Below are 27,617 nucleotides of genomic sequence, written 5' to 3' on the forward strand. Positions count from 1 at the left end.
GGAACACATGCAGAAAACGCGACATGAGAGAGGAGCTGCGTCGTCCTGGAAATAAAGTCCGAATGCGACACAATGTCGTGCGTGTCTGTGTGTGTCTCTCTGTGTGTGGTTGTATCAACTGACTCAATGACATAAAGATAAGTGTAGCTATAAAAAGATGCAAACAAGAAATTTCTGTCTCCCATAAACGGAAGACTGACAGAAGCCAGCAGCGGCAGGTTTATATCTGGAACAAACAATGCAGCGCACACAGCTAGCATGGAGCTTTGTGTGTGTGTGTGTGTGTGTGTGTGTGAGTGTGTGCGCGCGCGTGTGTGTGTGTGCGTGCCGGATAAAAACGAGAGAGAACAAAAGCACAGAAGAGAGGCCACAACACCACACACAAGTAAACTCTCCGCATCATAATTGCCCTTTCGTTTTCACACGCTAATGTCTTTCTGTCTGTGTGAACATGTGTGTTTATTTTCTATTCTCCTGCCAAGATTGCACAGCCAAGTACGCCAGAAAAACAAAAACCAACACAGAGTGCGTGTTTCCTGGCTGTTTACACACGGGCTGGGTAGATGGATGAATGGACGCTGCTGCTCGGTCAGGGTCCTTTCGTAATCGGCAGCGTGGACATTTGGAAACACCAACAGGAACCAAAATCCGAGAGGTTCCTCGAAAAAGCCCCAAATCCAACATGGCTGCTTTCACACAGACAATGTTTGCTTGTTTGTCCATTTTTTGAAGATGTACGAAAAATACTTGCAGCATGAAACATTATGTCAAAACCTTTATTTTGCATATTCCAGAGACTTGATGGAAATGAGAACGTAAGAATATTCCCTGTCCTTCTGCACCTACACGACTATACATTTATTACATTAATAATCCATAAATATAACATCTATACCCTTATTTAATAGTTAAACCTTCAATATAGTATGTATTTAATAACTACACTCACATCAATAACAAAAACAACAAAAAAAACTGCAACATTTGAATATTCATACTATACATTATATCCAGTAATATTGATATGTTTATGATTATTTGAACAGTTTTATGTTTGAACATTGTCTAAGTTCAACATCCAGTTTCATTCCACTTAATACTCAATATTTGCATATTTTGAACCGGGATTCTCCCTTTAACTTATAAATTTGCTCCTTCGTCTTAGACGGTTTTTGCAAAAACTGTCTTGCTTGACCTTTTCAGACTCATCCCGAGACACGTTAAGTAGGAGTGTTGCACAGGTGAATGTTGGCTTTGAGGAAAGAATGAGACGCTGGGAACCAAATTTTCCTTCACCAACCATGTAAAGGTCACAGCAGGTCACAGAGGAGAAAGCAGTGGTCGGGGGATAATGATCTGCATTAATGTTTGCTGTCCTCTTGACCTGCGTACTGTCACATGTCGGGTTATTGAGAACGCCAGAGGTCAGATACACACATAACACATTCATATTACATACCGGCACAGTGGGTGGCAGCCGGGCTTCCCTGCAGCTGTGACCATATGATTAGCCATCTTCTCTCTTTATTTAAGTGTCAAACAAACTACACACACACACACACAAATCTAAACATCCCCTCACGCCAAACACACACTTGCTCCACGCTGCCACCCAGCCCTGTGGACACAAACTACAGGAGCACCAGGGGAGAGAGAGAGAAAGGGGAGTGCAAACAAACTCTCCCCAGGCCCGGGGCTCCGGTTTCAGCCTTCCGTCCGCCGTGGGCTGGGGGGCCATGGGAACATGGAGCACCGGGGGCCCTGTGTCAATAAGGAGCAATGGTTCGACACAATGGAGGCCTGCCTGCAGACAACACCGCTGACAGACACCCACACAAAAGGGCCTGTGAATGGGAAGGAGGCAAGAAAAAGAATGGGGCAGTGTGTGGCTGGCTGCAGTGCCAGCGTTTGATGGTTGTTTCACTCGCAAAACCACGTCCACGAGGGGAAATCTCGCGGCGAACGCGAATCAGCAGACGGCTTCACGCGTTTTTTTTTTTTTTTTTCTAATTTGTTTCAGTCATCAACCGGTGGAAGTGACTGGATTTGGCGCTGAGTAAATTGTCACAGAAAGATTTCTGAGTGTGTTTGGCTTCGAATGTGCCGATCATGTGCATTGCTACAGAGACACGTTGATCTTATCTGCTAACTGAGATTTATATGGAAAGAAACTCTTTTTAAGCGACACAGAAACTAGTCTGAAACACTCAAAGGTTTGCTTTTTAAATTGAATAAAGATGAATTAAAATGTATTAAAACGAACACACGATGACCTTCTCAAGCAATAAATAGAGCATCACTGGGAAAAAAAAAAAAAAATTACCGCACAAGCCACCGTCGGTGGAAACCTGGACTGTATTTTCTTCTGTCAACGGCCAGGCTTCTTTAAAGATATGTGCTGCCACCTGGTGTCCAACGGCTGCTATTAGTCCAAAACAAGATCCCGACAGCAGGTGGCAGCACTTTTAAATCTAGCGAGTTGAGAAGAACACACTGGGGGGATTTTGTGTTTTGACCCCAGTGTGAGATATTTGCTGATAAAAACCTTAGCGCAGGATTATCTCGTAAAACCGAGCATAGACACTAATCTACGGTTTAAACGCGTATTTCTATCTCTGTGGAGGTATTTTATTAGACTTTTTGGAATAACTCAGACTGAATATGAAGCACTGAATGACTGCTCTGAGGTGCCCTGAAGCCACGGACGCTTCAGTGAATCTCAAACAGTGAGAACAAGTATTTCTACATGGATCAGGAAGGAGGTGGCGGGGAGATGTAAGGAAAGCAGTGAGGTAGGGAAGAAGGACAGATGGACAAGAAGAAGAAAGGAAAGAAAGCAAGGTAAGGTAGGGATGGATTTCACACCGTGAATGATTTTTTTTTGGAAGAAATACTTTTCTGTACTCTACTAATCTTCTTTCTACATCCATCCAGATCTGAAAAATGGCTACATTTCCACTCAGTGTGGGAGGTGGTGTGATTTATTCTGCCAGTCAGCTGTTTACTAAGTATCAACCTCAGGTGTGTCACAGTTAGAGCTGTTATTTGCGCCTCAGACAGTGGACTTTGCGTCAGTATGAACTGCTCAGGCACTTCGCTGCTTCGTTTTTTTAAAAAGTCAGTAACAAATAGCAGTTGTTTTCATGAAGACTGAATGAAAAAGGTGCACAAAAAAGGTTAAAGCAATATCAAAGTTTTATTCGTAAAATGTAGTATAGAGAGGAACAGTAGTACAATTCAGACAGAAAAAAAGGAAAATGTAGTTCCATCTTTGAAAACCTTTGATAAAAACGTAAAAAGAGTAACCTGAATTTGCTTCGTGTTCGGAAAAAAAGGGCACTGAGGCGCGGCCCCGGGTTTTGCATCACTGTTAAAGTTCGAGGGATAGAGAGAAGAGTTGAAAAATACAACCTTTTTTTTTTTTCTTTTGCAACAGCGTAAAAAAATACAGCTGGGAAAAAAAACCTCTGCTTTACATCTGTAGTGTTTTTGCTTTGTTTGTTTTTTCTCTTTTTGTGGGATTTTTTTTTTCTTTTGTCGATTTTGTTGTCCATATAACAAATACAGCATAAAATCTATCATGATACATCATAGCTTCTGCGTTTCATTCATTACAGTAAAATCAGTAGGATGGTAAATAGTATCAAAAGAACAAACATGACAGATGGTGAGATGAACGAGCACGCGGCGTGAAAACGGAGAAAGCAAAAAGGTTAAAAAAGTTCACCACAGCAGGAGGTTTGTGGCTGACCATGTTCCATTAATTCCATATATTCTTCATACATATATATATATATTTATCTCATATATTCTCAACATATATATATCCGCAACATAACCCCTCCCACTGTGACTTGAAGGTACAAAGTGACACAAAGAGGATGAATATCTCCATGACTTAAAATATATCTTCTTCCACTGAGCGTATAAAGGAAGTTACACATCTTCGGTATCATTAGCACTTCAGTACATACTGTATAATTCCACTGCATACGAACAGATACTGCTGTTCCAAGCTTTAAACCTGCAAACAATCAGTGTTTCTTTACAAAAACATGTGCTTGGTGAAACAAAGGAGGAAACATACGTGGAAAAAGACAAAAAAATAAAATAAAAATCAAATAAAACCAAGGTAAAGTGAATGATTTTGAAGAGTAAAAACATTTAAAAATCTCAACAGTTACAGACACGAGCAAGGATTTTTGTTTTTATTTCTACACTAAGCAAGTATTCACCTGGCTTTTCCGCATACATTATATTCCAACAATAATTAATAAAAACAATTTTGGTTGGACAAATAGAAATTAACAGTCTTGATTGCATTTTGGAGTCTATATATATATATATATATATATATATATATAATATTAAATAACAAAAACAGGACATCTATTAAAAAAAAGAAAAAAAAAAGATGCAACTGGAAGAAAGACAACAGTTTTTATATAGTTCCATTCAGACCCGCTTTTGGGGGAGAGACAAACATAAAAAGAAAAACTTTTTATGAAAAGTAAGTGCATGTCTATGAGGCGCCATAGAGCTTCACTTTATGTGGAACAAAGTGTTTTCTACCTGGCAGACCTAAAAAAAACAAACAAAAAAAAAAAAACACACACACTCAAAAAGACAAATTAAACTGTTGACTAACAAATGCAAATGGAGTTGTTTTGGACTCAAAACATCACGCGTCATAAATTTCTGCACGTTTCTAGCCCCGCCCCATCACAAACCAACGTTCAAGTGATTAGAAAATATATATATATATATATGCTCATTTAGCTCTCAACCTCAGTACCAAACATAAACAGGTAATTGATGTCCATTTAGGTCCTCAAGATGGCGATCACAAGATCGTTGGTAGTTTTGCAAAAAAAAAAAAAAAAAAAGGTGTGCGCGTGTTAAATTAAAAATAAAAGCTTCAAAACGATGGCAAAAGCATACCTGATAGTCGCCGTAGCAAAACAGTGTTCTATAGATTAAGCTGATTATATATGCATAACTGAGTCAGTTTAAGCTTTTATGATTATAAACATCATATATAGCCTGTAGGTCCAGTATTCTGCGACAAGCATTACAGCACCAAACGTTTCATCATTTGGCAAAAATTCAAGCTTTAAGTGAAAGTCAAATGCTTTTGTTTAATAATAATAATAAAGTGTTACTGTGACGCTGTGATTTGTATAAAGCTAGCAATAACATTTCCCCTCTTTTTCTATTTTTTTTTTTTATATTTCCCCACCCTATTAAAAACAACAAACCCAATGTTGTCTTTTTTTCTTTTTTTTTAAGTATATTCAGTAGTTTTTGTTTCCTGCTAAATCTTGGTGTGCGGTCTGTTTGGCACAATATCACAGCCCTTTTTTTTTTTCTTTTCTTTAAATTAATCATAAATATGGCTGTGATACATTAGAGTCACAAAACAGATTTTTTGGTTCCAAGATTTTTGCAGGGAAAGAAAATAGGAAAAGAAAACAAAAACAAAACAGAAACGAATACAATATTTAGCGCGTCTAAACAAGCTCTGCAGAGCAAGTATCACTCTTCCTGTGGACAGTAATGCTCTTCGTCTGTGTGCCTCAAGCAACACGCTTTCAGATTGCTCGCGCACACAGGACAAAAAAAAAAAAAAAAAAGGAAAAAAATTGCATTTAATAAGACCATATTAAGCTCTTTTCATAAATTAAATAATTAACATTTCTTTGTTTAGATGATTGGCCTACCTCAACTCAAAAAAATAAAAAAGAAAATTACAACACCCCACCCAACTTGCACCCCCGAAAAAACAAACAGGAAATAAAAATACATCACCAAAAACCTGATTCATCATATAATTCATCATTAGAATCATTCTCTTATAGGCGCTGGGCCCCAGAGTTGGACACATTATAATAATAAAATCTGTACATATTGGAGTTCCCATACTAACAAGACTTTTAAAAAAAAACAACAAAAAAATCATCTCTTTGTTGTGTACTTGCACAATTAAGTAACCTCGAGGTTTGATAGCACTTTGGAGTTGATTGTTTACCAGCTAGGTTTTGTGTACATATATATATTAAACATCAACCTTTTTTTCTTCTTTTTTTCAGATTTGTTTCTCAAGCTTGTTTAGATTTCTTAGTCCTCGTCTGGAGCGGCGGCGGCGTTGCACTCGCCCCAGTTTGATTGGTCGTTGTCGGTGGGCTCCTCCCCCTCCTCCCCCTCCGCTTCCTCGCCGTCGAAGTCGTCGTCGCGAGGAAACTCCATGCCCTCCAGGCCCTCCTGAGTGGCTTGGTGAGAATCGGCGCAGTCGGCGCACACGCCGTAGCGCCGCGAACCGTGACGGATGCCGACGCTGGCGGCGAGCATGAAGATCTTCTTGCAAACCATGCATTTGTATTTTTTGTCTTTCTTGTGCACCTGAGAATAAAAATGAAGCGGGACGATTACAAAAAAAAAAAAAAAAGAAAAAAAAAGTTATTGGAGTTGTGATCGATTTGTGACCATTTTTAAAGCTAACCCCATTTTAAAACGATGGTTATCGGTAAAGCAATATACTGCCCTATGAATAAAATCTGTGTAGATTTTATTCGCAGTAAAACAAATTAAAGGACAAAAGATTTGGATCTTTCCCTAATTCATACTGCAGACTAAAGTATCTACATAGAAATTTTCCACAAATGCAAGCAAAAAATTGGCAGTTGCACAAAGCCTTAGTTAAACAAATTGCCCAGAAAGTCTATTGTTCTCTAAAATGTTGAGTGATTTTTTTTCCCCCCCATAAAACCTGAAATAAGTAGACTCACTGTTCACTGCAGATCTACGTTTAGTCTGGGATTGTAATCGTAGTTTAATTGTAATTTATCCTTCCGAGAAAAAGATAAATGCACATTTTAAGTAAAGTGCAAAACTGCTCATTTTTGTGATCGTTCTGGTTTCGTCTTTTACTTGTTTTGCATGTTTTAAAGTCAGTTATACACTCTGTGATTAGTCTGTTGATGATCACATGTGAAATCAAAGCTTGGAAATTCTGTAAACTTTAAGTTGTAAAACAGGAAAAAGCCACTGTGCTTGTATACATAACATTTCAACTATTTCAATAATAAAGGTCTCAATTGGTTTTGAGGCGGCCAACGACAGAAGCTCTGCTGGTAACGGATTGGTCTAGAATAAATGGGAAGTGAGAGATGAGATTAATTATTTACAGGGATGCATTAAAAAAAAATTATCAAGCTGGTAGAAACCAATTAAGTCAACAAGTCAACTGATTTCATGGTAATACAATTAAGAGTCACTTCCTGGTTTGGGTACTTCGTTATAGTGTGACCAATAAGCTCAAAGCATGCAGCCCCTTCCCAGGAAAAAGCCTGTCTAAAATGGTCTTTGCAGGTCATGTCTCTTTTTATATTGTGTGAATTCCTTTACACTACAACAACTGGTCCTTTTATTCAAAGATATATTTTGAAAATCTCTTACCAGCCCACGCTTAGATAAAAGTGTCTTTTCTTATTAAATTCTGTGGATTATCCAGATGAGCCTTTGTTCGTTCAAGATTTAATACCTGGAAACAATCATCTTTGCCTTTTTTCTTTTTGGCTTATGAGCACCCATTCGTTTTTGTACCACTTTGTGAGTGACCCTACCTCACTCCCTGTTTCAACGGGAATTGATAAAGAGTCTGAAAGACTGTGTGTGCACTCACTCCCTGGAGGAAAGCTGCCAGAAGCAGAACACAAGGTGGTGTGGAATGAAGTGAGAGAGGCCAAAAATCTGGAGGGTTTGGCAGCGTTCGGGGGATGCGCACTGACCGGTGGCAAAACGGAGGAGAGAAGCAGGGGCGGAGTTGTTCAGTGTGCGTGTGATGACTCACCAGGGAATGTCTCTTTACGTGCTCGCGGCGGGTGAACAGCTTGCCGCAGATGTCGCAGCTGAAGGAGCGCACACCTGAGTGGATGATCAGGTGCCTCTTGAGTGTGCGGCGGTGCTTGGCGATGTAGTTACAGTGGGGGCACTTGAGCTTATTGAGGGCTAGGTGTGAGGCCTCGCCTGAGGAGAGAGAAGCAAAGCAGCAGAGGACGATCAACCAGAGTCGCCGTCCGTGAAACTTCAATTCGAGTTATCGGGAAGTTCCTTTAAACCAATAACGCTTGAGAGGCAACAAGACTATTATCATAAAAGCTGCATTTCAATCCGAGGGCCTAATGAGGAAAGGGGGTGTGTCAGGAACCAATATCCTGTTTATCAAATCAGTTGAGAGTAGAGATGCGGTGACCATTACTGCAAAAAAAACAAACCACAATCTGAAAAGATGCATTCAACATAATTTTCTCCAAGCTATGGAAGTCTGATAAACTGCAAAGGCACAAATGAAATCATTAAAAGCATCTGTGTTGCTGTTGCTACGTAACCGGTGTGCTACACGGAAAGAGGAACTGCATCCTAGTGCTAATTATGAAGCTCGGTATAACTGAACACAATAAAAGATACTGAATTATGCACAAGCTAAAGTCACACATTTTTATTTCTAACTAACACCAAGTTTTAGTAGTTTATTATGTAATAATTATGTTTATTTAATAAAAAATAATGTTTTAATTTTGCATGCTTTTTTTTTTTTCCAGCTGGATTTGCAGAAAACGCTCCAGTGATAGTCTTCCTGTTAGGAGAGTGGGGCTAACACGGCAGGGCCCTTTGTTTAGGCCGGAGAGAGCAAAACAGAGGCGTTGTTAAGGTAGCTTGCCAAGGGGCGAGGAGGGGGGATGGTTGATGAGAAGCAGGTCACCTGTGTATTCCCCTCGTGCGTGTGGCTGTGGGTTTTAAACAGCTGAAAAGAAGGTAGTGGATGTACCGCAATCTGATTGTTTAAGCTACATGGAAAGTTGCAATCTCTTCGCTGACTCGGCAGCGCAAAGAAGTGGTCCTGAAGGGTCGCATTAACGTTTCTTAAATTGTGTTCCTCTGGTTTGCGATCACTGTACAGTCTGTTCCTCTTTTGTCTGTTTTTATCTCGGTCTGAATCTGAACGTTTCGGCCTGATCGTCACTTTACTAGGAACCCCTACTAATGCGACATCCGGTCTTTCTGTATAAAAAGTCGCAACATGTTGGCGTTTCAAGCATTTTATATCTGAACTCTGAAGTCCCAATTTCCAAATTGGTAGCTGGGAGAAACATGAACTGGAATGAGAACTAAACAGACTGAAATGAAAAGCAGGAAGTTTTTCCTACTACATAGAAGACTTAAAGATCAAAAATGGCTCTTGCAGAAGAGAGAGCAACAAACTGTTAATTTGGATGTCTGAAAGTTTGTATCTTGATAAATCAGATTTTTTTACTGCATAAACACACAAAAAATATCCTTTTGAACCATTTTGCCAATAAAAGATAACAAAAGGAGAGATAAGTCCTACTAGTATTGTGATTCGCAGCTGGAACACCGGTTAGTTCGGTGTGATGTCATATCCGGATCCGGTTCTGGATTCCAATGTGAATGGAAAGCTGGATTAGCTGGCAATGCTGGTGCTTTTATACACCCATCACTTTTCAGAAGACATGCACCGCAACAGCTTTTTTTTTCTTTTTTTTTTGCTTCACCTGTGCATTGTGTGATCATTCCAACATCATTAGGTAGAAAGAAAAGGCTCAGGCTTCCTGTTTGCTCTGCTGTAACAACCAACAATGCACTTGAGGACACGTTTCCCCTGAGAAAACGCCTCATCATTAGTTGGAAAAATAAAAAATCTGCTTCATGTGAATCAACTACACGTATAAAGCCTGGTTTAAAGGATTTATGTGTAAAAGTGTGACTCAAACCTTTTTCAAAAGAAGCACATTAACAAAATCTTTCATTATTTACTAAATTAGTTGGCGGTTTAAGCTGTGCTCCAGAGAGTGGCATCTTACCATTCTCCCAGGACTCCCCTTGCTGTAAGTCTTGCATGATGCTATACTGGATCTGATTGGCCAGCTCTGGGAAAAGGGAAGGAGGGGAACAAGGGGGAGGAAAAAAAGAGAGAGAGAGAGGAGAGGAGGGTGAGAGCCTGTGGGGGATGCACACCTCACGATGTTCTGTGTACACAGCCAGCCGCCCCCACTCGACACAAAGGAGGCAAACAGACACTCATAGAAGCCTACTGTATGTAAAGCAGAGGTTCCCAAGATGGCAACAAGCTAACTAGGTTTCCAGCATGGTGGGGGTTAATGAGAGGATGACAGAGTAGAGCCTTCACACCGGCTCGTCTTACACTCCGCTTTTGTAAGCACCTGTGGATGTGTGAGTATACCCTTCCTAAAGCATCAGTGCTTAGAGCCCATTAAAGACACACCCCTATGAGTGAGTGAATGTGTGTGTGTGTGTGTGTGTGTGTGTGTGTGTGTGTTCATGCTCCCTGGGTCAATATTTGGAATAGTGAGGACAGCCCTGGTGCATTAGAGTGGATTAGGAAATGAAGGGACTGCCCCTGGCAGCTTTGCACCTCTCTGGGACCGCGGTTGGGGGTGGGGGGTAGTTACTCTGCATGGGTGTGTGCACTTTAGAGGCTGGTGTTCATGCAAATGCCCACCTGCTCTATGTGCCTGTGCAGATACAATCATTTAAAACAATCCAACAGCCCTGCTTGGAGCAGACAGAAGAACCTGCTGGCTGTGTGTGCTGTAGGAGCGCTCAGCGAGAGCAGCAGCTAGTGACAGTAAAGTACTTTAATCCTGTAAAGCACTCGTAGCTGCGCTTGCTTTTAAAAGCTACAGTGCGACTCTAAACTCGCTGCTGTGTGTCATTTTGGGGGGTAAACCTTCAAAAGACACAGAAGCTAATTGAAAATATGAGAATATCATCTGGATATGCCTCCATGAAGATCTAGCGTAATCATTAGAGCTAGGTTTATATTTTCTAGCGCCGTCGTATGTTAATGTGTGCGATTAATCCAAGAGTTTTAGCAATTTTGACCTAAAAGCCTCTATGCCGCAGAAGGTTACCTAGTTCAAAGTGGCCCGTGACACGGTTTTTGTACTGCGCTCACAAATGTGAGTGAAAATATGAGAAAGGAGGCAAAACTTGCCACTGAACGCACCAGCCTGACTCACACCAAAGTTCGAATCCTGCCCTCTGTTCCTTTGCTGTGTGTTTTTCGTCCCCATGTTTCAGATTACTGTCAAAATGAAAGCCGCTAGAGCACAAAAAAATTCTTAAAAAGAAAAAAAAGAAAAACTCATCATGATGGATGTTTGGTAAAAACTAAGGTAGTATGTAGCTTACTTGTGGGAACAGTGAAGAACCTTCCACCAAAAAACAACCAGTTAATAGTTAACATTTCTAGATTATGTTTCAAACAAAATGATTTCTTGTAAGAGAACCTGGATGTTTGAGATGTTTGGTTCGAGATAATAAAACATTTAACAGGTATTGAAAATTTCTCTGTTTCTGGGTGATTAATTTGATTAAAAAAAAATGTATCAATTGACATCACTGGTATTTTCCCCCAATCTTAAAACGTGAAGGAAACAAACACAGAAGTGTGGAGAATGCCCTCAGGCTGCTGCTGGTGTTCTGTCTGATGTAACTGTGTGAGGGTTGGTGTTATAACTGTAAAAAAAAAAAAAAGTAGCATTTAAAGCTGCAGAAAGAATGCCATCATTCAGGCCACTGTGTTTCCATCCTGAGGGCCTGGCAGCGCAGAACAAACTGAAGCCAAATGAAAGCCCAAAGCGTGACATCACTGTGGGAAACTGGGACGACTAATATCGCTGCACAAATACTCACAGGTTCAGATGGAAGCACGTATCCGGGCTATTTAGCTTTAGCAATCAGATTCAGTGAACCGTTTTCACAGTCAATAGAAGGGACGATACATCCACACAACTTTATGTATTCTCGGTCATTTTAAGACAATATGAGACTGCTCTACAGTAGGAATAAATACATGGGCTCTGTTTGCAATAGAAAACTAGAGAGAGGGAGAGAGGAGAGAGAGAGGAAAATGCTGTCACAAACAAGTAACGTGATGTCTATAAATGGGACAGGACAACTGGGTTGAAAAATAGCATTAAGTGGGTTACAAGTACTCCACATGCATAGTACTACTGAGCCTTCAAGTCTTTTCATCACCAATGTATGGGTCTAGACAGAAGGTTACTTAGCCTTTGCATGAGGGGAAAGTGAGAAAAACAAATATTACCACACGCTACATTGCTGTGAGCTAACTGTCACAGCAAATATACGATACGCTTCAACGTCTTTGATCGAGCTCAACAAAATCCCCACAGAGAGTGTGTGGGTGTTTTTACACGCCGAGTAGGGTCACACTTATCTTGTTTAAAGCAACATGACAGTGTGGCTGGCAAAAAGACCCCTGGGATCACTTATAGATAAATCTAAATGAATAGTTCAGCACTGCAGGGAAATAAGAGTCTTTTTTAACGTTCTGGCAGGGTGAACTCTAATCGGGTCAAAAAAATATATAACCCTTCAAGAAGAGTGCGCTGGTCTCTTATTTAATATTGCAAAACACATTATTTTATTAATTATGTCATCACTGCATTTTTTTTTTTCTTTTATGCAGACACTGTGTGCAGGCTGCGAAGAGTTTTGATTGGCAGAAACTGTCCTCCACTGTGGTCAAGTGTTTTATTATGTAATGGAAGACAGTTCATCCTGACATGAAATGTTTCACTACTGGATAATAACACCACCTACTACAGGGAGGAAGGGACAAAAATGATTCTTAGAAAGCTGGTAAAAATCTAACCACAGAAATATACATTCATTTTTTATGTTAAAAGCTTCATTTTTCTTTGCAGATCTTGGTCAATTTGCCCCTTTGCCAAATAATTTCCCCTTTTTGTTACCATCTGTTGCAATTTGTCCAAACAAAAACATTTATGTAATGGATTTCAAGCACTGAGTAGTAATTTATTTACCATGAAAGTTACATATGCTGATAAGTTATGCAGATTAATAGTCACAACAAAAGCTAAACCTGTCAAACCTGGACTGAATGATTATTCTACACCAATTAAAGAGAAGTAGTAGTTCTTCACACAGTTGAGCCCAATAAGTAAAAATCAATAAATAAAATTTAAAAAACAACTAATTAAACTGATCTTTTAGGAATTTTACATCAAATTCGGTTTCCGTTGACTGAACTTATTACGTTTATGAGAGATTATGATCTTTGATTAAGTTCAAACAATTTACCAACAACCCCCTGTAGCTAGAAATTATTCATCAGCATAAACGACCCTGAACGAATACAAATCATTGGTTCTCTTTGGGTATGAAACAATACAAAGTATCAGAATACAAAGTATAGCCAAAAGCATGATCAAAAGTGCTTGTATTTTCAAAATGGGGATGGAAATGCCCAGGGGTCTCAGTTATAAACATAGCTTATGTTCAAAATAGCACCTGAAACTGGTATGTCACTTTCCACTCAAAGGTTTTGATCTACAAACAACAAACGTGTGATCCCGCACACAAACTCTGACCCACTCTTACTACTTCTGCTTGTTTTGGAAACTGGAAACTATCATAAGCATTGAAAACAGCAAAAATAGTTAAAGTTTGGAGTGTCAATATCAACACATCATAGATACAGATCCTTCCACTCCGCATAAAGGACTTACTCCTGAAAACAACTCCAGAGGACTTGCTTCAAACAAAATCTGAATGATCTTTTTCAAGAAGGAGAACAGATGCTCCTCTGATCCTAAAAATAAAACCACTCCAGTAAAGTTTTCTAAAATTATCTCTTGGTTCTAACACTAATTGTTTTACAACCCTGCTTTCATATGTTCAAGACTGTGGCAAATAAATTCTGCAACTTTGAAAACAAAACCACCTTTTGAGAGGAAACCCCCCCCCAAAAAACATCTACATCTATAGTTAAGTGTCTAACAGTTTAAGCTTCCCAGCATGAGGCTATATTTAAACTGAACAAGATCTGAGAAAATTAACTAAATGTAAGAGACGCTTTTTTTCTTTGATAACCAGCCTGTAGCTTTCTTTGGGAAAACGAGCACAGGTGGGTAAATAAAGCGGCGCAACAAAGATGTGTAGAGAATAGAAAGCAGAGGAGTTGGCAAATTTTACTGGTGTTTTCACTAGACCATTACAACACACTGGACTTCTTCATGCACACGCATAGGAGGAGCTGGAGGCACTAAGAGCATTCAAGTGCATTTAGGAAGGCCTGGGGGAGCAACAGTTTCCCCTGCTTCCTTCATTATCCTACATCAGGGAGGCCTTTGCTCTCAAACACACTGAAAGCAGTTCTCCATTTCTGCACAGCCTTTCTGACACACACACACACAAACACACACAACTCCTTCGCTTGTCTATACCACTTCACCTAATATATGATATCATTATGGGCTAAATGGGACCAGCAAAAGGAGGTGGTTTGAGCCAGGAGATTATCAAAAGCACACCACTGGATACACATGCAGGGTACAATGAGTAGAGCAATGTACAGATTAAGAGATTTAGGAGGGGAGAAGGAAGAGGTAAACTGACAAAATGATGGGAAAAGAACAATTTTATCACCCAAAAAGGCCTAAACCTGAAGACAGGGCAGCTGGAAGACTTGTGAGAATGAAAAAACCCAGCAAACATCAAACGTCTAAAGACATACAGTGTCTTGCTTTGAAATTTTCCACATTTTGTAGCTTCAAAACACATTTTCAGTATTCTATTTTACGTGACAAAGTAGTATATATTTGTGAAGCGGAAAGTAAATGCATGGTTTTAAATACATTTTGGGAAAAGTGTGTCGTATTGAGCCCGTCCAATTTGCACATACAGACGGAAATTTTTGCCAATTCTTTTTTGCAAAATTTCCCAAGCTCGGTAAAACTGGACGAGAGTCTATGTGCTGAAAGGAGTAATCCACAGCATGATGTTTCTACAGGTGAAACAAGTATTTCACCTGTAGACTGATAAAGTTACATTTTTCATCTAACCAGAGTCCCTTCCTCTAAGTTTGTTGTGCCTCTACATGGCCTTTGAAAAACTTTTTTCAACAGTGGTTTTTTTTTTGTTTTTTTATCCAGACCAACTTGTAGCGGTCCTGTCAGCAGATTCTCATACTTACAGGGATAATCTCTGCTCCCTCTGCCCAGCCTGTTTACAGCAAACGTCATGTCCTGGTAGGTCTCTAGTGTTGCCTTACTTTTATTTTCTGATGATCCATTAGCAGATGTTCAAAGCTTGGGACACTGACAAATTAAATGCAGGCCACACTTTTCAGATTATCACCAAGATTTTATATTTAAAAAAAGTTCAAAACCTTGTAAGATTTTTCTACCATTACAGAAATATGCACTACTTTGTGTTGCTTTAATGCAAAACGTCCCAGCAAAACGTGTCCAAATGAACAAGTCAGGGGTGGGAATACTTTTGCAAGACACTGCAGTTCTTTATAGGTAAATACAAGTACTGATTAGCTACGTTTGAGTCAAACTTTTACATTTATTCTGCAATGAACAACAGCAGTTTATAAGAGAAAAAAAAGTTGATATCTCATGTTATTAGTTACTTTGAGAGTAGTAATAACTCCAATCAGAATAACTTCCATAAGAAAAGTCCTGATATACAATAATGTCCAATTAAAAATAAGTAAATACAAGTATTTTTTTTAACAAAACCGGTCAATGGAAAGTAGAAACGGTAGACCAGCCAGGAGACTTGGTGAAGCATATGGCAGATAAACTAGCTAATTTGGCAACGTCACAGCTGGACACAGGAACTTGCTCTCTTTAAAGCCCCTGACCATGTTTGCAGAATCAATCTCAACGGATCACTCGAGTAAATAGGAAGCACACTGTGGCAGGAGTAGGAGTATAAATTCCTAACATGAACTTTTATGGCTAAACTCCAGTCGCTCTAGTTAGAAAACCCCCCAAACGCAACGACCGATTATTTATATCCCTACATTCCTCAAACATCTCAGAAATTCTTGCATCATCTGCAGGCCCCCAAAAAAGATTTGTAAAACAGGTCAGTTTGAAAAGTTATTACAATTGGTCTCTATATGAAGTTCTTCTCTGACCCTTCTGTGACCCTGTCCATTGTTAATCTTTAGGTACTAGAAGCTTATGTGCTAGAGGCTACTTACACATGCAAAGCACGTTAAACTGAATGCCCTCCCTTCCCTGCAGTCTCTATCCACAGCTTCTCATTCACAGATCAGCCATAACATTGTGACAACAAACAAACTTGTGAAAAACAAACTGTTGTCATCATAGTGGCAGCGGGTTTGACGTATTAAACAACAAGCGAGCAACCTGCTGTCAAGGTTTGTGTGTTGAAAACAGTAAAAATAAAGACTAATTTATGTAAAAAGATTAAGCTACTGTGGTCCAAGGTAAGACAACTGGTGAAACCAATAACACGGGGAAGAAAGTCAAGGCCCACTGATAAGCAATCGGAGCAGTTCCACTTCTTGATAAGATTTGTGCCATCTATTGATATGACAAAGAGCGAAACATTTCTAATTTTCAGACTCTTAATCCAACAAAGTGCAGTAACTCAAGTTGTTTAATGAAAAATGAATGATTAAGGATGTAATTGAAACATTAGTTCAGAAATTTAAGTTTTATGCAATGAACAAAATAAGCTGTAGAAACTCAAATATTTTTGATTTTGATTTTTTCCCCCCAGATTTAGGCTTGTAAAATTCTAAAGTATCTGACAATGGATACAAGATCAACAAAAGAAGCTGAAATTATTAATCTAATGTTTTCATTCAAATTGATAAGAGTCTGTTTGGGTTTTTTGGTTTTAGGATAAACAAAGTTTAATCCAACAAATCATTAATTAAACGAGTATAATTCATCAAATCCCCACTTTAGAGCTTTGACAGAGCTGAAGGAACTGATGACAACTTTGGATACCATACAGACGCCTTGTTGAATCATACAGCTCGGTGCTACTTTGACCTAGTCAATATTAGATGTGTAATCACATGGTTATGGCTTAACAGTGTATAATCTTCACATTATAATCGCACTCAGGCTATATCTTAATCAGAGTTGTGAAATGACAACAGTAAACACAAGGAAATGCTTTCTAGATTTCCAATGCGCGCCTTACCAGCATTTTCTGAGAGTGAGGAGAAGTCCTCTCTGGGATAGGAGGCCGACGGCTGGATGAACATCCCTTCATCGAATCCTTCTTCGGGCTCTGGCTGGAAGTTGTAGACGAATCGCCTTGTGGTGGTCTGCTTTTTTCGCCGCCCGCTTCCCGCGGCAGCGTCCGTCGCCTCTCGCTTTATTGCGGCAGGCGCTGCCGCGGTGCCCCCCGCGACCGGCTCGTTCCAGACGAAGACCTGCGTCTGGCCGCTTGCCGCCCGCATGTCATTGGTCTCTGCTGAGTCAGATGAGGTTTCATTGTGGTGGGTCCAGTTACCAGACGCCCCAGGGGTCACAAGGGCACAGCCCTCAACCCCGGCCGCTGTCACCTCTATGTCACTGGTTTCCTCCTTTACCCTGCCATTAACATCGTCTTCTTCAATTGCATCCTTTCCTTGGTTGCCGCTTGCCTTGATTGACAGCTTGGACAGGATACTCGTGGCCCAAAAGTTGCTTGGTTTACGGTCCAGCCCTCTCTGTCCCTCCTTGGCCACAGTCTGCCTCTTGTTGTAGTCCACCACCACCGAATCAGGAGCCTCTTGCTTAATGCTGATATTCAGGGCGTCTTTTATGAAAGCCCTGCACGACTGTACGACCTCCGTCATTTGGAGGTAACTCGCAACGGTCATCACCTCAATGGCATTTTGGCTTGTGAGCAGCAAATTTCCGGAGTAGAGAAAGTCGAGGATGACCGAGAAGCCCTGCACGGCAGCAACATCAAGGTGTGTGACAGTGGCTTGGTCCTGCGCCTCGCTCTTGGTCAGACAGTAAAGAGTTTTGAAGTAGCGGCTGCCCGCCACCAGGATGTTCTTGTGCGCGCGGAACACCTGGCCTGAGACAACTATGTTCACATCACAGAGGATGCCACTTTTGCGCTGTTTGTCCAACTCTTGTAGTAGCTGGTAACAGTAGGAGTTTTCATTGGGCTTGTTGCGGTAGTCGTCCTCTGAGCAATTAGTGGAGGGGCTGGTGTTGTCCGATGGTCTCACAGTCTCCTTATAGCAAAAAGGGAGAAGAAATCAAAACATTAGTGGGGGGAAAAAAAACAACAAAACAACATATGCAAAATCTCATGGTATTAAATAGAAACATGTCGCCTCACAATGTAGTCCAACAATGAAACTTGCATGTTTGCTACTAGCATGCAAGTTGGTCTCAAGAAATAAGTATTGTTATAATCCCCAGACAGGAAGGTGTGTCCTTAATATTTGACACCCTGAATCTATGTATGAGACAGCATATAAAAAGGTTTCATAAAATCTCCAAATTAATTTTAAAGGAATCACTGTTCAGTGTCAAAATACCAGGTTTAGGTATGCCCATTAAATTATTTTTAGATTTTTTACATAAATATGCTCAATTTCTTCCAAAAAAGAAAAAAAAAAGCCCTTTAAAGAGCTTCTGCAAGTTTCAGAGAAATAAAACACCTGCGATAAAAATTTTAAACTTCCAATAATGACAAAAGAATAACTTGGTAACTTTATAACTTGCTTTGTTACTGGACTTTAAATCTTCACGAAAAAAAAGACTTCAGTAAGCTGCATAATACTGACTAACGACTGGTTTGGGCCAAATGCTTCAAACCAAAATTTGTTACATTTACGATCTCCTATGAGGAAGAAGCAGGTTGCAAAATAAGTAACAAGAAAAAAATTGAGCTGAACTAGAACCATGGCTAAAACACAAAGAATGAAGTATATTTCTCAAAAACAAAATAAATTAATGTTAGAATCATAAATTTAAGACATAACAGAGTGAAATGATAGACATAATATGGGAATTTTTAAGGTATTTAGTACTTTTACATCTAAAATTTAGATTATTAAATTTAACAATTTGACTTAGCAACACTCAGTTATGATATACAACCCTTTGTGGCAACAGTTTAAACTAGAGCAACACAATATATTAAATAGTAACCACTTATTGTAAAATCTCTATTTGTTAAAAAAAAAGGGTTTTATTTTCTAAGAAAAAAAGTAAAATTATATTGCTCTCGTGATCTTAATCTTGTGTCTTTCCTTCTCCGACACCTTGTACATGTGTTGCTACACCTTACTCAACTTTCGCACAAATATAGACACACAAACAGGTTTCATCCGTTTGTTTATATACAGTGGAAACATGCACACACATCCCCTTGACTCTCTATGTGACACCACTGCACCTGCCTCAAAGAGGTGAAACAGGTTCAACAGGCTACTGTTAAGAGGGGGGCAGGTAGGAATGAGGCAACGAAAGACATTACTTTAAGGCTTGCTCGTAAACAGCCATATAATCAAATTGTTTCCTCAAACAAACTTTAACCTCATAACGACAGATAAAAAACATGCAACGAAAGACTTTATTAAGCAGTTATATAACAGTCAACCTGCCGTTTGCTCTTACGTCAGGTCTTTCAGGTACGTACGCGTCAATAAATGTTTTAATAAGTTTCCCAAAATACCAGGGAACATGTACAGACTCGCTGAATTTAGCGAAGCAAATGAGAGAACAGGGTTAAGGTGGTAATAAGGAGCAATCTCATGGGAAATATCAGACTGAGTTCAATAAATATTTGAGCTTTTACTTATTCAGCTCCTAAAATACTTTTTTTTTTGTCGTTTGCATATACAATTCAGCTAATATACATGCATTAGATACAAGAACACAACCTGCCTGTTGAATGGGAGGGGAACAGGCGAAGCATAGACCTACCCTGTAACATCCCACTCACCCGGGTATTCATATAGCAGGGAGGGGGAGGGCAAAGAGCCAGCATGACAGGGAGCAGAAGACACAGTGTACACATACATGCACATGCTCAGTAAATACACGGCATCATTATAACCCACAAAAGACTGGGCTGAGGTGAGCCTTTTAAGCGTCCAGATATAACAATAGAAAAATGTTTTTAAATGCTGAAGAGCATAAAGGTGCTTTTTGTTTTGTTTTGGGCTTTTCTCCCCCCAACATAATACACACAAGCAGAGCGTAGATCTCTGGCTCATTTTCGAATTGCACAGCAGATGTCCTAATCCAGAATAATTCACATTGCTCTGGCCCTGCATTTTTGCCCCCACCCACCACCATCTCTGCCTCGCACGCTTGCGTGTGCAAGCACGGGTTGGAGTCAGGCTGCCCACACGTACACACAGCTGGGGCTTCGGACCGGGTAATTCAGATTAAATCCATTTCTCAGAGGTCCCCACCCAGCCCCCGCCTACCCCCCACTCCCTCCACACTGCAGCTCTTGTCCAGGGCAGCCTGGGCACAGAGGGCTGTATGGGGGGATGAGGGGGGCTTATCATCCTCTGCCACAGCTGGAGGGGGGTGGGGGGGAGATGGAGCGAGATGGGATAGAATAAAATGAGAGGCAGAATGAGGGAGAGATGGAGTGAGTGGAGGTTGAGTGGTAGATATAAAAAAATAAATAAATTAAAAAAAGAAAAGAAACTTAGACAACGATTGCAAGGGTTTGTGGGAGAAAAATATACATGTCACACACAGATGACAAAATAAGGTAAAAGGAGAGCGTTGAGAATTATTGTTGCGCAGATTAATGACGTGAACTAAAGGACGGGGACGGAGAGAGCAAAAACCTGAGCGCCGTGGAAAAAAAAAAAAAAACAGGCTGAGGAGACGACGTGAAGCAATGGGGGACAGAAAGCCAGCGTGATAGAGAAGGAGTTGTCGGGTCACCCCATTTTAGCATTCACAATAGCCTGTGCTCTCCCCGAGGCTGATTGTCCACTCACTGTGGGCCTTTGTAAAAAGGCTTGGCACTCAACTCTCTTATTACACAGCAGCTCAAACAAATGCAGAAAAGAGCCGTGGTGCATGTGGGTGAGTCTAAGAGGTTGAGCAGGGAGGATGAGAAATTAGTCCATGATGTACACATCAAAGCCTCTGGAGGGGTACATCCACCCTGCTGAGTACTAAGGTTGAATACATTTGCGTGGTAAAATGAAGGTGCACAGAGATCAGCTGGTAAACACAAGTGGGCAATATTGCAGCTTGCCTGGCCAGTCAGGAACTCAAAATCTGATTTTTATCTGATTAGTAAATGCACCGTATGAAAAGGCCAAGACTACAGGTATTGATAACACTCTTCCATGGGGAAGTTGCTACTGTGGGAAGAAGAAAGCCAGCCATCTGCAGTATCAGTATGGTTTTTAAAAATGAATTTAATGGTAGCTGAGATGCAACAAGTGGAGGACAGTTGTAAAGAAATAGGCTTGGTGGTCATTTCTTTTGCTTTTAGAGCAAAATTATTTTTGTGGGATTGTGACTACATGGAAAGATTCGTAGGTCACTCTTATCACATACCACAAAGGTTTGTGAAAATATGTCCAAAATGACCATCGTCACACATAATGAATTTAGAAATGTTAGCAGATGTTTGAAAACCTCAGAGTAGAGATAAGTGGGTGTCAGCCTTCTTCAGGGCAGGAGTTCATTATCGTGCAGTGCAAAGAATGTAAGAGGAAATACTGCTAAAATTCGTTTCTACTACTAATATAAGATGTTACAAGTATGAAGCATGTAAAAACAAAGTCCTATTCATTATGTTCATGTTTAAAAACAATGTAAAATCATATTTTTCCTAAAACAGTGTGTTGCTTCTGCTCCAAATCAAAATAATTATTCGCTACTTACTGCAGAAGCATCTTTAACTATCCAATTTAGACGAGAAAATATAATCTGCCAGAAACTGATTTTGGCAAGCCAAACGTTTATAAAGTCAAGAGATTGGAAATTTGTAACAAATAAAGCAAGAAGAGCCACACAGGCCTTTGAGTTAAATTGCACTTGTTAGAGGTTACCATTTTGACTTCTCTTGATTCGACAAGCTTTTAACCAATTATGTAGCAACAGGGAAATATCACCTAAAAGACGGTAGATCTTTTTGCAGGTCTCTGTACCTACAACTTTATACTTCCCACAGATTTTCTATGTTTGAACGTTAAAAGTCCAACTTTCCGGGTGCTGGATAGGTTGCTTCATCCTGGCCTCATCAGCGGCAGCATCCCTTCTCCAGATGTGCCACGTATGAGCTGAGAGCTACAGAGACCAGCAGAACAACCCTGTGCAGCAGATGCTGGAGGCAAAACCTAACTAAGCCAAGAGAGAATTGAGGGACAACATCAACCTCTGCCAAGTCCTTATTTGTTCCAGAGATTGCAAAAGGTGAACAGAAACCAAGAGGAGATGGGCAAGACGAGTCCTTTGATGTAGGTCAAAAAGAAAAGTTTGCAAAGCCAAACGTATGCTGCCAAAAATCTAGTGATTTACAGGTGCATTAAATGAATCAAGATGGCTTTAAAGTCAAGCTTAGCAATGTAGTGTATCAGCACTCAAGAAATTTACAACTTCAAAAAAATAGACCGCAAACCCAAACAATCCACAAAGTACCAAGGCCAACAGATGCATTAAAAAAACCTTTAGACGCACACCATGAACAAAATCACGTGATGCGACTCCTGTCTCCATGTGACATAAAGACCCACTGGAGTCACTTTTGTTTACCATTAAAGCACACGTTACCCTCCATTTGCACACCCGTACCCCCACCCACCCAGCATCCATCCTGTCCCATGACCAGCCCAGCCCAGAGGCCATCTCCACCGCTTTTTGCCTAATGCTACTGCGTCCTCCACTACGCCTGGCCCCTCCTCCTCGCCCGGCCCGGCTGTCCCCTAGATGCTAGAACAATATCGCAGTGTGCATTTGGCCCAAGGTGTGGGAGGGCTGCTCCGAGTGTCTCCCTGCGTACCGACAATGCTAAACAGCTATGGTGGGGGTGCCACAAGAAAGGGGGTTTTTAGCAAGAAGAATTCTCCCTCTGGCTTCACCCCACCCATTCCCCCTGACCTGTGGCCCCCAATAAACATCCCATCTATCTGCTAGGCTCCACTGGGTGTGTCATTTGGGGAGACGCTGCAATTATGAGTAAGCATTTGTCATAACCAAATTCAGGGAGGGGGGTTGAAAATTACTTAACAGTTCTGAAAATATCTTAATTTCCTGTCTGAGAATTAACTGTGATGATCTAATTTCACACTAAGATCAAGAAAAAGATAGGCATCGGCTAAGCTGTGATAAAGAATTTTTTTTTATTCCAACATAGCATATTTCATTAATTGTGTGTTTATTAGCAACGTAAAGAAAAGCATGACAGTGACACAAAAGGGAAAAAACAGAGAATGAATGGCGAGAACAGTTGTTTAGGACTTGAACAAGTTTCATGTGACAATTCAATTAATCTTTGTTTCATATGGTGGGAATGGAAACACAGTCATAGTTCGGCTTAAAGAGTTTAAATAGAAGGCGATAACACATAGGTCTGTGAGCAGTGGGCACTGACATAGGATTGACACATACTTGATTACTCTTCTGAGGAAAAATGAGGCAACAGTACATCATGACATCATGCATATAACAAAATGGGAAAACTGTTGCCTGTTCAACATTTAAGATCAAAATATTTGATTTCAGACACCCAAGGTCTACTTTCCCCCTGCCGCAACCTCTCACCATAGAGAAGTAGTATAGGAAGCATAAGACAACACGGAGAGAATTAAGAACAACAGCCCCCTTTTTTTTCTGAGGATACCCACATTTACTACAGCTGCCCGGGTGTACCAAGGCTAATTGAGTTAGCTTTAACAAATGCAGCAGAGGCCTGACTAACATCAGGAATGAGTGACGAGAACAAGACGCCGTCTCATAACGCCTTTAATGTGCTGCTTCACAATGCTTTACGCCTTCTATTATCATATTCAAGAAGCGGTCCTATGAAAGCTCTGAACTGAAGAACACAAATCAGAAATAAATAACTGTACACAGCTAACCAAGTTGTACATACAAACTAAACTCAGAAACTGGACTTTGTAGCTCAAACAGCCTCCTTAGTGGTATCTGGGGTCCTTGTTGCTGGGGAAAAGAAACACCAAGCCCCTAATCCACTCCTACTGCTCTCCTTACCAATTAGAGATGTGTACAAGTTAGTGGATGACTTTAAGTAATTCTGATTAGCAACTGCGTGTACAAAGGAAGGGAACTAAATGTAGGAGTGAAATCCTCTCTGCTCACAAATTAGAGTCAAATAGGACCCTGTTCTTAATTCTCCTGACAGCTCAGGCCATTGTCAGTACATGAGGCGGTACGCGACCATGATTAAGGAACAGAAAATGTGGGCACTAATCGGTGAATCAATGTTTCAAACTGAGCAGTTTGTTTATACGGACATCACAAACAAATCTGCTGTAGATGTAGGGCCTCTGCTCTAATAAAATTAAGTAAACCAATAAAAGACCTCATGCATATCAGCAACTAAATACTTATACTATTAAAGTGTCTTGATTTTCTTTAACAACATTCAAATGATGATACTGACAATTCCCGTCTACCTCCCGCACCCTTACGGTCAGTAATCTTTATAGCCCGATATAAAAAAGAAGTCATCGCAAAGTCAGTGAGAAGATGGTTATAATAATAATAATAATAATAACAATAATAATAATAATAATAATAATAATAAACCAGGATAGTGACCTCCATGTGAGCATTTTTGTGAGAGGGAGTTGTTTATGTTTATTGTTGTCCATTTTTACCTGCACACAAGACGTTTTTGTTTCTGAATCAACTTGTGAGGAAGTGTGGCTATGTGACTCCATTATGAGAGGTATGGATTCAACCAGGTATGGATTCAACATTTTTCAAATAAAAACAAATTAATCAAGGTTTTATATTACCTTCTAGCAATATTTACGATTCATTCAGAACAATATATACAGGAGCAAAGCTATAATGCTGGTTATGAAGTTGGGGTACCAATGGCAAGAAGGCAAACTGAGCCAGAGCCTTTCACATTTTGCATACCCAATAATATATTTGACTACCGTAGTCACATCAGAAATTCACCTCTTCCTACATTTATTGTTTCAAAGAAAACAAACTCGTAATGTCCTTGGAAGCTTGATCAATGCATCTCTAATGATTTCCCTAAACAGTAGGCAAAAAGTCCAGTTGTATATAAGATGATTCAGGTGATGCTGTGCTACTTGATTACAAACATCTATTTCACTGATTCCTCCCTGTTGTAAGGTCGCCTGTGGGCAAAGCAAGCTGTCAGGCTCCAGTCAGCATGATTTACTCCCAGCCTCTTGTTCAGCCTTGCAAGTGACACCATCTATGGATTTTGGGGGGTCATTCTCGCACAATGCCTCTAATTTAGCTCCCTGAAGGGAGGAGTAGGAGGAGGTTGGTGGAGGAAGAAATGCGCCAAAGGTCACCCGTGACTGCAAGGCAGTGGAGTTAGCATGAGAGGCGGGGGGTTGGGTAAGGGGTGCGGTTCCCCAAAGGCTGTCAGGGTCGAGCCCTTGCCATTGTTTGACCTCTAGGCAAGCTAGCAATCAACACAAGAGCCAATACAATAGTACTAAATTCTAAATGACACAATGACTGCCTTACATTTGTGAAATCAAAGTGCTGCTTTAACGATGCATTCTGAGACTCAACCTCTTGGTGTAGCAGGTGTCAAACAGAAGCAGGTGTAATTACTCTGATATCTGAAGGGACAGTTCATTTTAAACCTTGAAATGTTTTCTTAAAACCATCTTTAAGTGACTCACTGTTATGGGAGCACCTCACCGCCGTTAATGACCATCTACCTTTAGCTTGACAGCAACGCCTTAAGCGGCTAGAAAGCTATGCTAGCTGTTAGCTAAAGCTAGAAGGCTGGAGCTAACTAATTAGCCAGGGGGAGGGATTGGGAAGCTTAGGTAAAAGCCAATTTTCGCCTTAGCTTTATATTTTAAGTTCTTCAACGTAAAAAAGCAACAATAAAACAAGTAACGAAATGATAGTTTGACAGTTGTCTGACTGGTATTTCATGTTACGTAGGTAAACGGAAGCGGAGCCAGCTAACGTTACCTGTTTGGTGGGGTCATTTCTACCGTGCTCGGAAGACAGGTGATGTCTCAGCAGCAAGGCCCGCTTGTAGTTTCGGCTCCCTTTGACGAGCTCGTCGCTGTTTTTAGTGGCAATGTTGTGGCACCAAGAACAAGACATGAGTCCCGTCTCTTGGCAGAATTTGAGCCATGGGAATTCTTGCAGCCACGAAGCGTGGAACCGTGAGTGTTTCTGAAGCAGGGTCTGCGGTCTCATCTCTACCCCAGATTTCCTGGAACCAGTTTCGCCTCCCTTCGCAACGCCCCGACACTCTTGTCCTTCTTCAGTGTTGCTGGTGGGACCGTTCCCCGCTGTCCAGCTATTCCCCTCCCTACACCCGTCGTCTCCTTCAACCGAGCCCGCACGATCGTCCCCGTCCCCGGCTGCAAAGCTGCCCCCTTCCGGGTCCTCTTCCTCCTCCGCCTCGGGCTCCGTGCTGTCGCTGACAGACCCAGCGCCCTCCACTCTCTTCTGCGACGGTCCCTTCGCCCCCAGATCCCTGTCCTCCTCTTGATCCGGCCTATTCCCGTTAAAATGTCGGTCTTGACAGGCCGGGGCCTCCCAGCTGTTACAGTTCCCCCCGCCGATGCCGCTGGAGCCCGTTAACCCAGCTGATCCACCTCCTCGGAAAGCCAGAGACCTGCGATTTCTCTCACCGGACATTTTTTCTTTATAAATATTACTATCTTCACTTTCCCAACAGTGTCTACCCTCCAGCGAATAAACAGTGAATTTAAAAGCGATGTCTTTCCCCGAAAGAGATGGCCCGCCGTCGTTTCTTTCCCCTGCCTGGCCCTCCCGGTGAGAGTATGTAGGTTATGCGGAAATAAATAAAGGTTTTAAACGCATAATGAATTTCAGGGTTCTCGCTGCGTCCGCGCAGGCCCCGCAGAGGTCGAATGGCAACGACTTTCCTCCCCACAATGCACCTCGACCAGAGCGGGGGGAGGCTGGAGAGACAGAGAGGGAAGGGGGGAGGAAGGGGGACGGCTTTAAAGGGAGATGGGGGTGCTGTTGATCTGCAAGGGGTCCTTTGTATTTTAAGGCTGCACCCATTTTCCGCGTGCTTTTCATCTTTTGACTTAGCTTTTTTTTTTCGGTCTATAAATGCCGACATGCGTTCCCCTCTTTAGCTTAAAGCATTGTGACCACAATGGTCATATGACTTCTACAGGAGTACATTAACCGGGAAGTGTACATTTTAATAATAATATTCTTGAATAAATATTAACTAAATATTAATATTCATTTTATATACATGAGAAAAGCTTTTCAACAATTTTAATTCTAAATTGATCACATTTATTGATTTTTTTTACACTGTTGATGACACTAATGACACTACACGTGACCAATTTAGTCTTTATTTATTCCTGCTTCTGACCAATAAAATTGTAATTACATACAGCTATTGCTAGTTAAGGTGCACATAAAGTGATTTTATATCAGTTTAATAAAACACATAATAATAAATCAAATAACTAGCTTTTTCATTTATTTATTGGTGTTTTAATGACTTGAGATAATTGTGTAACTATTCCTAGAAAACAAGTGTACATATAGTCATAAATTACAACAATA

At 40.7% G+C, this 27,617-nt stretch overlaps 1 protein-coding gene and 1 long non-coding RNA gene across 3 annotated transcripts; one reads left to right on the forward strand and one right to left on the reverse strand.

Moving 5' to 3' along the window:
- Positions 1-624: 624 nt before the first annotated feature.
- LOC103472410 (uncharacterized) lies at positions 625-6,202 on the forward strand. The gene is made up of 3 exons (XR_014089706.1): positions 625-2,841; positions 2,935-3,021; positions 6,090-6,202. It is a non-coding gene; the product is annotated as an uncharacterized LOC103472410 (long non-coding RNA).
- zbtb10 (zinc finger and BTB domain containing 10) lies at positions 3,178-26,985 on the reverse strand. Of its 2 annotated transcripts, XM_008422037.3 has the most exons (5): positions 26,019-26,984; positions 17,065-18,097; positions 9,882-9,947; positions 7,850-8,025; positions 3,178-6,399 (listed from the first exon to the last, which is right to left on the reverse strand). In XM_008422037.3, the coding sequence occupies exons 1-5, from the start codon at positions 26,697-26,699 to the stop codon at positions 6,118-6,120; spliced, it is 2,238 nt and encodes a 745-aa protein (XP_008420259.1). In that variant the 5' UTR covers positions 26,700-26,984; the 3' UTR covers positions 3,178-6,117. The 2 variants fall into 2 exon arrangements, with proteins under 2 accessions (XP_008420259.1, XP_008420260.1); XM_008422038.3 differs by lacking the exon at positions 9,882-9,947 and having other exon boundaries at positions 26,019-26,985.
- Positions 26,986-27,617: the final 632 nt, after the last annotated feature.

Source organism: Poecilia reticulata, chromosome 11 (assembly GCF_904066995.2).
Source record: "Poecilia reticulata chromosome 11, P_reticulata-male-v2, whole genome shotgun sequence".
NCBI lineage: Eukaryota > Metazoa > Chordata > Actinopteri > Cyprinodontiformes > Poeciliidae > Poecilia > Poecilia reticulata.

What these genes read in the sequence shown, in the direction of transcription:
- zbtb10 (XM_008422037.3), bottom strand. Translation starts at nt 26,699, where the DNA reads ATGTCCGGTGAGAGAAATCGCAGGTCTCTGGCTTTCCGAGGAGGTGGA. An exon ending in GAAATGACCCCACCAAACAG is followed by an intron (nt 18,098 to 26,018) that starts GTAACGTTAGCT and finishes TTTTGCTATAAG; the next exon opens with GAGACTGTGAGACCATCGGA. An exon ending in AGGGGAGTCCTGGGAGAATG is followed by an intron (nt 8,026 to 9,881) that starts GTAAGATGCCAC and finishes CTCTCTCCTCAG; the next exon opens with GCGAGGCCTCACACCTAGCC.